Source organism: Arvicola amphibius, chromosome 10, assembly GCF_903992535.2.
Source record: "Arvicola amphibius chromosome 10, mArvAmp1.2, whole genome shotgun sequence".
NCBI classification, from domain to species: Eukaryota; Metazoa; Chordata; class Mammalia; order Rodentia; family Cricetidae; genus Arvicola; species Arvicola amphibius.
The window spans coordinates 50,796,118-50,809,132 of NC_052056.1; the positions used below are offsets into that span (position 1 = coordinate 50,796,118).

Sequence of the window (13,015 nt, forward strand, 5' to 3'; positions counted from 1 at the left end):
TTCGCAGAAGTGGTACCCTGGGTGTCAGTAACAGTTAGATTGGAAGCAAGGGTTAAACACTTACCACACCTTCCTCAGTATCATTTCTGTCTTTTTAGTAATAAGTTCATTTTCCTGGGTGTCATCTTCCTGATGAGGAATGGGAGCTTGCTAGCGTGAGGGGCGAGTTGTCAGTCAGGGCTTGGGCGGAATCAAAGCAAATGCCCTTGGAGTGTCTTTCCCAACACTGAGATACTGTTCTTAGATCATTTTATGCTTAATTAATTTCCTTAATGCCATAGAAAGTCAGAGCTGAAATGGATCTTAGAGAAGTGCCTAGTCTTTCACTCCCCTTGGGGAGGAGGAGTTAATGGCACCTGACACTCCTGTAAATCAGTAGCTTAATGGACATCTAAGTGGGTTTATATACAACATTGGAGGTTTTCCCCTAGCATTTTTTTGACAGGCTCTAGCAAATATAGTTCAGGCTGGCCTTGAACTCATGATTCTCCTACTTCAACCTATTGAAGTGTACTACCACCATACCTGGCTCAATTGAGTCAGCTCCATTGATTATTAAATGTCCAATTCAGTGACTCAGCATTTCCCAAGCATCAGAGATTAGAGAAAGATGACACCTTCGTGTCAGCGACAGGAGCTAGACTCCAAGAGATATCCAGCGATGGTCATTTTAAACAGAGAGCAGTAGGCATCTTCCCCGACACCACCCTTCATCCTCACCACCAGGGAACATGCTAATATTTTGGTGTGGTAATGAGGGCAAAGTGTGTGAGGTTTGTATCAACCCCCAGGAGATTCTTACTTGTTCCGACTGAGACTCTTAGACCGTTCTATTTTTTGCTGTGTATTGCTTTCTGTCTTTGAACTGTCCTCTTTCATTTCTCATTATTTCTTCATAGAATCTTCTAGTCCTTGAGTAGTCATTGACTGTCACAGCAGCTCATTCCCGATTCCTCTTGTGCCAGGCAGCTCGCTTGTGGCCATTCCAGCTTGCTACCTAACTGCTTGGTGCACAGAGACACCTTGCTTCCCAGGGATCTGCTGAGGTCACAGTTCAGGTCATCCTTCAGTCCAGCTGGGACTTCTTGTGCTGGGACTTCTTGTGCTGGGACTTCTCCCTTGCTGGGAGGGCTGTCACTGTTCTCCCAACTTCTTGTCTGTGGCTGGGTTCACTCAGCCATTGCTGATGCTGTTAGATCCTTACTCTTCCTTTGGTCAGTTCTCCATTTCGACTTCAAATGTCATGGGTGAAACTGAACCTGGGGTAGAGCCTGTCGGTCACATGGTCTCTCTTATGCATCATTGAGGCTGTGACCTTCTGACAAGTCAGCTTCCCTGTAATCCTGTACTCCATCCTGTAGGACTGACAGACATTTTAATTTAGTGTGGGGTATGGAGATGACTCAGCAGGAAAAGACACTGCCAGAGCCGACTACATGAACCCAATCCCTGGGACACATGGTAGAAGGAGAGAATCCAATTCTGAAATATGTTATTTCACACACACATACACGTGCACAGGTAATTGATTAATTAATTAATTATGTTTTTAAGAAAATTGGGTTATTTTCACTTGCTGATTTGAAACATGAGTTATCTTCAACAGCAAATATGTTGAAGCTACTGTGAATTCGGTAGAACATTAGATTCTGAAACACTGATATCTCCAAGATAGAATTTACAATTTTGTTACGTTATGGAGATTAATATAAGCATTTTACCAGTATTTAGTTTGTAAGTTTAATGCAAGAAGCACATAACTGTCACTTTGAATGAAAGCCCATGAACTCCCACATTGACCCCAAGGGCAGAAGGCCTACATGGGTTGACCTCAGAAGAGTGTCAGTGCTTGCTTGGGACAGAAGCCAGGAGCAAAGGGGCCCTTTGACTAGCATGCATCCCTGTGCAGGCAACTTTGAAATTTTTCCAGTGTGTGTACTTGGCTTTGCTATGAGAAAAACATGCAGATATCATACATACAATTCCAGTGTATGAGATTATTGATGGCAGTCATTGGGTCTTATTTAGAGTCTTAGTATGCACCTGAACAGCTTCCTTCATAACCTCAGATCCCTCCTGTTTGTATACAAGTGTCCTTTTGAAGTCTGTGGTTTGTGAGTTAAGTCTTCTCTTCGAGAGTCAGTTTGAGAGAAGGCCAGGGACACCTGTGTTTTTCTTAGTCAGCAGAAGGGCCTAGTAGTCCCCCGAGCTCCTTCACCTGGTCCTCCAGTCAGGCTTTACAAGAACATTTACTGTTCCTCAATGGTGATTTTGGCACTATGCACATACAGATATTCAACAAGCAAACATACGATAACTGCAGTTCATAGTTACTGAGCCTAAAGCCCTTTACATATTTAACTTTCATTAGTAGTAGAAATTATCCAACAAATAAAGCGTGGTTCATTCAAACACCGAGGTGTTCAGCCACTGTCTGCTATCACATAGATTTGAGTCAGAGTTGATTTTCCCACGTGGTAGTGTGGCCAGAGCCTGTTCTCCACTGTCCCCTGACCTTCCGCAGAGCGCAGGACAGGGGAGTGCAGTGAGGTGCGTCTAAGTCCAGAGCTTGGGGTTTCCTAAGTAACATATTGTGTTCTATGGGACCGGGTGACTAGATCAGTGGGTAAAGGCCTTGCGCCACACGTGATCCCCAGCACCCACACACCAGGCCAGAGCACAGCACCGGAGACAGGGAGCCGGCTCTGCCCCTGGAGCTCAATGTCCACCACCCAGTCTAATCAGTGATCCCCTGGTCTGGGAGAGACCCTGACTCAGAGAAGATGGAAAACTGTTGAGGAAGGCAGCAGACGTTAGCCTTGACGCCACACAGTTGCACGTATGAACTGTGCTTTTCCTCTGTGTGTGTACGCGTGTGCGTGCATGTGCGTGAGTGTGCGTGTGTGTAAACGATGGCCCACAGGTTTAATTGTTTCTGTCTTCTACTAGAGTAACAAGGATGTATTTGAGAGCATTAGCACTGAGTGTGGTAAACACTAATTATGGTTTTTGTTTTCTTTCTCCACAGCGTCATGGTTTTCTCCAAATGAAAAGATCCTCATTGTTATTTTCCCAATTTTGGCTATACTCCTGTTCTGGGGAAAGTTCGGTATTTTAAGTAAGTATTCAAATGGATTTTTTTTCATGTATGCTTTACTGATACGATGGTTATTTCTAGGGCATTGCCTGTGGAATAGTCTATCTGACTAGCCCGCATTGGGAAACGTGTTAGTATGTATAAGAATAACCAGTTTATGCACAGTTTTGTTAAAGCATATACTGTCCCCCATATTTTGCTACAGCTCGTATTTAAGTTTAAGGTGTTTGGCTGTGAGTGGAGTTTTGAGACCTCTGTGGGAGGGAAGATTAGAAATGTTAGTTATAACACTTTACGTCCCGTGACATGGTTCTTTGCAAATGTTTTATTTGGTAAAGAGATGGTCGTAGGCTACTTAAGTGTGAAGACAGATTGCTCTGCTCTGGGGCCCTGGGATGCTCTGCCCCATTTCTCCGGTGTAAGCTTGTCTTCTGTAGACAAAGGCCTGTTTGTGTGCGTTGTACAGCTCTGCAGCCCCTGATGGGGGTTATCCTCTGTGATCTTGCTTTTACAGCCATGGAACCAAACCTCTGAAGGCCAAACCTGATGCTGTCCTGATTTGCCTCAGTATAGGATTATTATCACAGGGTAAACTGCTAATCTACACTCACTAGTATCCACATACTATAGCCATTCCACTAGGAATGTGCCAATCTCTCCTCAGTATTTCCATACCACTGCAGTAAGAGAGATCGACTACGTTTGTGAAGTTCTGAGGTGACAGACTAAACTTTCAGACTTGTTTAAGACATAAGATCCTCTCACCCTCTGAGCCTCCTGATGTAGCCACGGAAGACCAGGAAACACCTCTTCGGGTGAGGAGAAAACTCTGCTCATTAATTTTACTGTGCAGCCTTTAGAGAGGCGCAGGCTAGTGATGCACTCCAGAGGACGCCTGCTGGGTTCTTCATGAAGTTCTTTCCCAGGAAGGGCGAGGCTGTGTGTGTCCTCAGCAAGGCGTGAAAACAGATGTGACCTGACAACGTTCCTGCGTTGTGTGTAAATGGAAAAGAGGAGAACAGGGAGACACCCAAGCCCTTTCCTCCAACACAGTGAGGTGCTGTTGGAAGTTATCTTAGACTTCCAGAAAGCCTCTTATTGTAAGGAAGGAACTGATGCGGCCTCAGGCCCTGCCCCATAATCACTGGCATTAAGGAAAGCTTTTAGCTACATTGGCAGAGTCAGGCAGGCAGGACCGAGTCACGTGACTCAGGCAGGAAACAGCCTTTTAAAGATCAGACACTGTTTTCACAGCGGTGCTGTTGAATTTGGGTTGACAGAAGTTTCCTGGTTGTGATGTCATCATTAGCAACACCATTTTCAGCGGAATGGATCAGAAATGATTCTCTTTATGATCACCCAGATTTGTACAGAAGAAAACAAATGATTTTTTTCCTGACTATGGAAGGCATTAATAAAGAAGCTAGGGAGAAAATAAGTCATCTGTTGGCTCTATATCTAGAAGGAAGGATTATTTCGTTTTTTGTTTGTGTTTGATTCTAGTAACCTTCCAGCTTCCCTTTCTGTCTTTCTCTGGGTTTTTGTTCCTGTTTTCCTTCTATAAAAGGAAACTGTAAATGTGCTCATTCATCTTATGTATTTGTGCATCCCCGTGTCCTGATGTCTTCAGAGTGTTGCCATGGCTGTGTTCCCCTGTTACGGCTGGTTCATGTCCTATTCAACTTCGTCTTAATGGGAATTAGGAGATACTGTGAACCGGGTGGAAGTATATGAGCTTTTGGGTGGCAGTGATATTTTAAGCCTACAGATAAACTCCACCACCGCGTGTTCCAGATCCACCCCCTCAATTACTGCTCCCACTGACTAGAATGTCCCTGTTCATCTCAGGGTCCCGACAGTGTTATAGTACAGTTCTAGAAACCTTTGCTATTTTGATATGTGAAAGAAAAACAATTATCAGTGTCGTATTAGTGAGCTCAGACATTGTTTTTATTGGACATGTTTTTATTGTGCCAGTTGCATTTCAAAGAGTATATGTATGAATCTATATTTAAGGGAAATATTTGATTTTGGTTCATCTTAAAGGGGGAGCCTGGGGGGGGGCGTAAGAGTGGGCAGTGGGCATGCAGAAGACAAACCTCTGTGTTTGACTCACACAGACGGGCCTCACATTTAGAGTTGAGTTGTTATAGTAGCGGCTGAATATTTGTGGAGCTCTTGCTCTGAGGAGCGACCACTCACTGTGCCAAGTGCTCTCCACCATTCATTTCCCACAGGGCCTCTGTCAGTGCCCTGACCGTTGTTGTTCCTGTTTTGAAGATAAGAGACAGGCAGTTTGTCCACAGTCACGCAGTGGTTTCTGGGTAATTCTGGCTTTGGATAGTGTTGTTAGCCACTAAGATTGTTTGCCTGTTTTGAGTTAATATGCCGGAAGGATGGATGCGTATCTAGTGTACCACTTTGACCTGTGCAACTGTTAGTGCTAGAGCAGAATCGTGTTGATTCCCCCACTCCTTGCCCAAACCTGCTGGCGGGATGCCTGGTGACTGTGGAGCGCTGAGCTAAAGGTTTGAGGTGTGGAAGTGAGTGTCCATGCCTGCTGGCTCTGAGGCCACCACATGCCGCTCAGTGCAATCAATATGGTACAGTTGTCTGTCTTGTCCTTCACCTGAGTCAAACAATCAGTCAGTCCCTTCCACCCTGTAAAAGGCTCCTTGGTTCTCACCTGCTGTCCCACCTGTGAGGTCATGCATTAATGGTAACACAGACCCAAGAGATTTCTGTTCTGGTTTTCTGGTTCTTCTTAACTTTCCACCCTGGTCCGTACTCGACCACAGGACATGTCTCCCAGTGGTCTCTCTGGCACTGTATGCAAATCTGTTCTGCTGTGAGAAGAAACCCAAGTCTCTGAAGACAGGGCGGGACCTGAGACTTCTAAGCTGCAATAAGCCCTTGCCTTCACAAGTTGTTTTTGGGCACAGTAGTAGAAACCGCAAGGCAAATCCCAACCCAGTCAGTCCTGTTATTCACAGGCTCCTAGCTGATTTTCAGGGTTCTTCATGTGCACGAAGGTAACAAAAGTTCCTTCATACATTTAGCTGACTGGTGGGTGCCCTCAGGTGCTGCACACGGTACTGTGGTTCTGCCAGGCTAGAGGCCCAGCTGTCTATAAAGATCTGGCTGTTATCCGGGGTTCTTTGTACAGACATATCTGTTCTTTGTTTTCCTTTCCTTTAACCCTTGTCCTAGACAGCTGATCTTTTGCTTTGCACTCAGCTGCGTGACCATGAACCTGACCATGGAAGCTGAGCTCTGCAAAACAGTCTTGATAATAGGAAGGAAAATTACTGTCATGCAGTGGCCTTCAAAATATGTTGTCAAAACAAGCTGTGTTGGCGGCGCAGTCCTGTGATCCTAGCACTGCAGAGCAAGTACAGGCAAAACAGAGCTACGTGGCAAGAACCTGTCTTAGGCAAAAAGTCTTCGAAAATATAAAAACTTTCCTAGTTTTTGGAACATGGAAATAATAGTAAAGTTGGTAATTGCTGCATGGCGAATCAGACTATTAAAAAGTCGGTATTTAAAGTGTCATAGTAAGGTTTGAGTGACGCTTTTGGTGTTGCCCTGTAACGGGAATAGAGCAAGCAAATCGTCAGGCTCCCTTCTTAGTTCATGTCAGCCTGCAACATTTCATCTTTGTACTTTCAGTGAAACATCTCCGAGTTCTGTGGTGTATTTTTTTACTTGATGTTTTTGTTGTCATTCTTGTTTTATTTGTTTGCTTACCAGAGTTCCATCCTCAGGGACATTCTCACTGTTACATGGCCCTTACTTTTTCATTCATGTCCTAGAGTTCACCTTCCCAGAGCTGCTGGGCTGTCTCTTGAGCGGCCCCATTGTGTTAGTGTCACCATTGCCACAGTAGCTCCTCTGGAACTCCGCTGTGATCTGGATTTCACAGCCAGCATTCACACTTGTCACTTCCTGGCTCCTCCACATCTCTTGACCAGTTTCCGTTTTTGGTAATGTGTTATAGAGTGGACTGTGGGTTTATCACTGGGAGACAGGGAGCTCGAACTACACACTTGGCTGTCTGGGCATGAACTGAAGAAGCAGCATGCGGTGACTGTCAGCAACAACCTCCACAATATAAAATACTGTGATTTTTTTTTGATTATAGATAGAGCAGGAAGCATATTTGGTTACTACTCACATGTTGCATTTTGGGTAATGAAACTTCCACCTGTGTTTGGAGGACTTGAGTTATATAGGTAAACCATGGAATCCATGCATGTCAGAGCTGTGTAAAGTGAGGGCTTCTGGAATTTATTTCTGAGTATTCTAAACATCTTCATTTTCTTTTCTTTCTCATCCCCATTTAAGATTCCCTCATGGATATTTTGGTTATTACTTAGTGGTATTTGGGCAAGTGTTGCTATGAAGGTTGTTGTTGAGAAATTCAAAGAAAACTGTTGTCATTCACAAGAACCTTAGGGTCTCACTGAGAAAGCAACAAGGCCTGGGAAGCACATGGAAACGAAGTGATGGTACAGGGATTTTTCTCAGTGAATCGGAAAAATAATTCTGAAGAAATGAGGACAAGCACTATGTTCTATTCAAGCAAGAAAACAAAATATCATTCTGATAAATATTATTGCAGAAAGTCAGCCTGTGACCTGGTCAGTGGCCCTAATTATAAATGCTAAGTGTAATTGTATTCAGTAGTGTTGCACTTGCGCCTTTTCGTGTAGTGCTCCTCTGATTCCCCTGTCTTGTTGTTCACTGGCTTTACTGGAAGAGTAATCAGGCCTAGCTGTGGCACAGCGTTTTACGGGGATGGAGGCACCAGTTCCTTTCTGGTCTCAAACTCCAGATGTCACTGCTCTTGAATATACTCTGGAATTCTGGAGCCTTCCATTGTCATCAGTAGATGTCTGCTGGGCATTCCCCTCTGTTGTGCCCTATGGACAGGGAGTGTGCTCTTTGGTGGTATTCATCCTGGTCAACTTATTTCCTCAAAGAGGGTGGCTCGGACATGGACTCTGTTACAGTTATCTTCCACACTCATAGCCAGTAAACATTTTATACTTGGCAGTTGATTTTTCTCCAGCCCCATTTCCACAAGGCCTTCATCTGTGTGTGTTTTAAAAATCAAATTTTTCTTTGATTTTTAAAAGTTATCATATGTACTTTATCAGATTATGTTGAAAATAATATTGGTTTAGAGCCCAACAGACGCCAAAGGATTCTAAATTACTTTGACAGAGTTATCAGAATAAAAACACTATAAAAATTGAATTGATGGTTTTATCTCCCTTTATCATTTACTCTTAATCTGATATCAATTCTGTCTCGATAGTCTACCTTCTGTCTCTTCACCATAGTCTTGTGGCTAGGGACTGTCTGAATGTCACGTCTGAGCAAGCGTTGGGTTTTTCTAGGTAGCATACAGTCTGTGTGGGCTTTTGTGGGTATTCTGTATCTCATTTTTAGAGGATCATAAACGTTTAACATGATAGATTTTATGTTTCAGACCAAATTGGCCTGATTATTTTATGAGGTTTCATCAGCCACAACTCAGATGCCATCTTACTATGAGCTCTGTGTCAGTGGCAGAGACCAGAAATACTGTGTCTGTTCATAACATTAGCTCCTATTCAGGTCTCTGGAAGAGCATGCAGAGCCTCTGCTCACTGGAAGGTTTAGTACACAGGAAACTAAGACTAGGCTAGACCCCTGCCTTCATGGGTTTGTTGGGTTGGAATCACTCAATTCTTGTCAAATAAAGTTATCCGCTATTTATTCCTTGGACTCTTAAAAGGGTATGTTGAGAGTACAGACATGGTAAAAAAAATTGTGAATAAGCCCACCTAATACTTGATAACCTGATAGAGTCAATAGTTTTATATTACACATGATGTGAAATTATACAATAGATATTTGAATTAGAAGAATACCTAATGTGCTTAATACTGTCACATTGTACCAGACACTGTGGTGCGCTCCTGCAATGCCAGCACTTGAGAGGCAGGGGCAGGAGGGATGCAGATTCAAGGCCATGGTAGGCTATGTAGTGAGACTGTATCACAAAACAAAATCCTGCCGTATGGTTTCCCCCGACGCTTGGTTTTCCTCTATCCAGTAGCAGTAAAGTTAGAAACTTTTTGGTAAAACTGTAAATTCTGGGTGGGGCATGGTAGCACACACTAATCCCAGACCAGTCTGCAAAGTGAGTTCCACACCATCCAGGCCTATATTGTGAGACTCAAAAGAATGTAAGTGTTTTATTTCTTATATATTGTAAGTATTAGTTTCAGTATTTAGTCTTTTTTATTTTTTATTATTTTTTTAAAGATTTTATTTATTTATTACATATACAACATTCTGCCTCCATGTATGCCCGCATGCCAGAAGAGGGCACCAGATCTCATTACAGATGGTTGTGAACCACCATGTGGTTGCTGGGAATTGAACTCAGGACCTCTGGAAGAGCAGCCAGTGCTCTTAACCACTGAGCCATCTCTCCAGCCCCGAGGGGAGTCTTTTAAAGCGTGCATGTTATTAAAATCATGTGGATTATTTTGCTAAGCTATAAAATTATACTACAAAGTTTGATAAAAGCCTGTTGTTAAGAATATATTAAATTAACCTGGGTGTAGTGGTGCAGGCCTTTAATCTTAGTACTCAGGAGGCAGAGACAGGAGGATCTTAGCAAATATAAGGCCAGCTTGGTCTACGTAGAGAATTCCAGGACAGCCAGGGCTACATAGTGAGACCCTGTCTCAAAAAAGAAAGGAAGGAAGGAAGGAAGGAAGGGAGGAAGGAAGGAAGGAAGGAAGGAAATCCTAAAATTATTTATTTTCATCCCAAGTGTTCTGGAAATTACTTGCATCCATGTTGTCTTTGTTGTGTTTAATGACTTGATAAATTGGGTAAATAAAGGTAAGCTCATTTATTAAGGAACAAGAAGAAATCACCAGCAAAAAACCCTTGAAATTGTTGAGTTCTGTGGAATCTCATTGTCGCTGAGAACACTGATAACTGGGCCAACCAGATACCTTCTCTCCCTGCTGTGGGGCCTGGCTGAATGCAGCCATTGTGAGCGAAGAATGTGAGCCAGAAGAGATTCCCTCTGAATGTCTGCTCAGGAACACACAGATGTTCTTCCATTGCCTGGGATTACTTAAGACCTATTAATCTATTTGCTACAGTAGCTGTTTAAGAACAAAATAGGTAGCCTGGAAAATAGGCTGAACCAGTCACCAAGAACTGAGGCCACCTCCAACATGTAGATTACTTACAAGACCTTTTGATGTAATATTTTGTGGTGTTTTATTTTTGTTGCTATTGTTGACTTTATTTCCCTTTCGGCAGCTCTGCCTGCTCAGCGTGAACAGGATGGAGTTTATGAGTTGTTCAAACTCTTATTTTTACTTTTAGTGACTCCCTCTCTCTCTATTTTTATTAAACCTGGAAGAGTCTCTAATGAATGCTTGACTGATTGTGTGGTACATTTGAAAAGCCTTTTGCAGACTTTTCATGCTCTATTTAGAGAGCAGTATATATGGGATTAATTGGAAAATGAACCATATGCCTAGAGAAATATGTGTTTCTACCTTTCTGAAATAGGTCTTTGTCTTTTGTGACCCAAACACTCGGTTTCTTCCTAGCTAATAGTCGAGATTTGAAAGTAGGGAAGCTGTAAAAACTCCTCCTTCTGAGGAGGCCAGGGTGGGACTGAACAGTCATTATGTGAGCTCTAGGGCTGGATAAAGGTAACCAACCAAAGCAAAGCCTGAGATCTTGCCACACGATACACTCTGAGTCCTAGGAGTGTCAGGTACTCAGCTTTGTGAGTACTTTTTTTTTTTCGTCATTGTTTAGACTGCTGTCTTCTCCCGAAGTGACTAGAACTGATGTTGTCATCAAAAGAAGGGGTAGGAGGTTGTCCTCGTTAGCTTTAACTGTCAGCTGGACACACAGCCTAGAGACATCTGAGAAGGGACACTTCTTGGGTTGCCCAGATCAGATTGGCCTGTGGTGAATTGTCTTAATTGATAATTCATTTGGGAGGGCCCAGCCCACTGCGGGCAGCACTATTCCCTGTACAGATAGGTTTTGCTGGGCTTTGGAAGAAATCTAGCTAAGTGTGAGCCGGCAAGCAGTGTTCCTCTGTGGTTCCTGCTTGAGTTCCTGCCCTGAGGTTCCCCAATGAAAGGCTGCGATCAGTAAGGTAAAAATAAGCCCTTCCCTCTCCTAAGCCGTGTTTTTGGAAAGAGTGTTTTATCACAGCAAAAAATAAGCTAGAACATTAGAGCAATAAAAGTCTTCAGGTGACTTCATGATAAATTTTTATTATGGTCATTAAGTACTTTTCCAATTTCATGATGTTTAATCTGTTCATCGTCTCAGTAGAAGAAAATTAAAAGCAAATACAACATTTAAAAATAATTCCCCACTGTATTAGCTACTTTTCTGTTGCCATGATAAAATATCATGACCAAGAGCAATTTAAAGAGATGTTTATCTTGGCTTATGGTTCTAAAGGGAAAATCCGCAATGGCAGAAATACATGGCAGCCATGAAGCAGAGAGATCCTATCTTCAGCGTCCAACACAAAGCAGAGAGAGAGAGAACTGGAAATAGGGAGATAAACGCCCAAAGCCTGCTTTTAATGACCTGTTTCCTCCAACAAGGCTTCATGCCCTAAAAGTTCCATTACCTCCCCAAAACAGCACCACTAAGTGTTCAAATGTATGCGCTTATGGGAGGCATTTCTCATTCAAACCAGCACAAACCTCAGGATGCCAGCAAGCAGGACACCAGTGTGTAGGTGGCACCAGCAGTGTGCCAGTCTCACCTCTTGGGGCTTTCTTTTCCTCAGCCTGATCTCAGGTGGCCTTGAATGATCTCTCTCTCTCTCTCTCTCTCTCTCTCTATATATATATATATATATATATATATATATACATATATATACATATATATATATACATATATATGTGTGTATGTGTGTGTGAAAATAATTTCAACATTAACCAAACAAAAAGGCCAAAGGAGATCAAAACAAAATGGTGTGATGCTCTATCACAACCTGTGGTCTCAAGGAGGGTAGTGGTACCTGAGGATGAACCTGCATCAGGACCGGTGATGTCTGCCATCAGTCCTCTTGAACCCTGGCATTGTTTTCTATTTCAGTATCTTAGGCATTGAAAGTTTTAGGCATTTAATTCCATAGGGTTTTTTTTGCAAGGATGTGATTTGCTTAATGTTCTTTTATCTCCATCTTCAAGTTAAATGACCCCGACTTCTAGATGTCCTACTAAGTTTTAAAAATGTGTATTCATTTCTTTCAGTGTTGCTCTTTAAGTAGTTATGTCTTTATCAGCCTTGTGTGTCCTCTGCTGTGTTATTTGAGATGATTTTGCTCCTCTGGGGACACTGAAAATGTCTGAAAACACTTTTAATGATAGCTAGGGAAGTGGGGAACCCTTACGAGCATCCAGTATGTGGGGTGCAGGGATTCTGCAATTTTCTTTGCACAGATCCAGTGCTAAGGGAAAATGTGAAAAAAAACTTAATGATGCTCCAATTTAGAAAGCCTGTTATATGTAGTTTTATTGTATCAAGCGCAGGGAATAAAATGTCACCTACACCTTCAGAATGCACATTTACATGGCCATGGCTTACAGAAACGCATGGGGCAGGAGGTGCCTTGATGAAGAGTTATGCTTCCGAGGCTACTCACATGTGCGGAGTTGGCAGCTTCCCTCACTCCAATATTACCAAAATGGCATCACTTGTGACTGAGTTATGCAATTCTTTGTTTTTCTTTCAAGCGCTTAAATATAAATCCACTCGAACGAATAAGAGAATCATTCTGCTGCTCGTCGCCGGGATGGTGCTCACTGTCATCGTCATTGTTGGAGCCATTCTTCTCATACCAGGTAGGCTGCG

At 42.9% G+C, this 13,015-nt stretch overlaps 1 protein-coding gene across 5 annotated transcripts in view; it reads left to right on the forward strand.

Moving 5' to 3' along the window:
* Positions 1-13,015, forward strand: part of Cd47 (CD47 molecule) — a 54,814-nt gene that overhangs the window by 25,398 nt on the left and 16,401 nt on the right. For all 5 annotated transcript variants that reach the window (XM_038345013.2, XM_038345015.2, XM_038345018.2 and 2 more), the window contains 2 exons: positions 3,029-3,118; positions 12,898-13,005. In XM_038345013.2, coding sequence (XP_038200941.1) covers positions 3,029-3,118; positions 12,898-13,005 — 198 coding nt within the window. The remainder of the gene's footprint in view (positions 1-3,028; positions 3,119-12,897; positions 13,006-13,015) is intronic.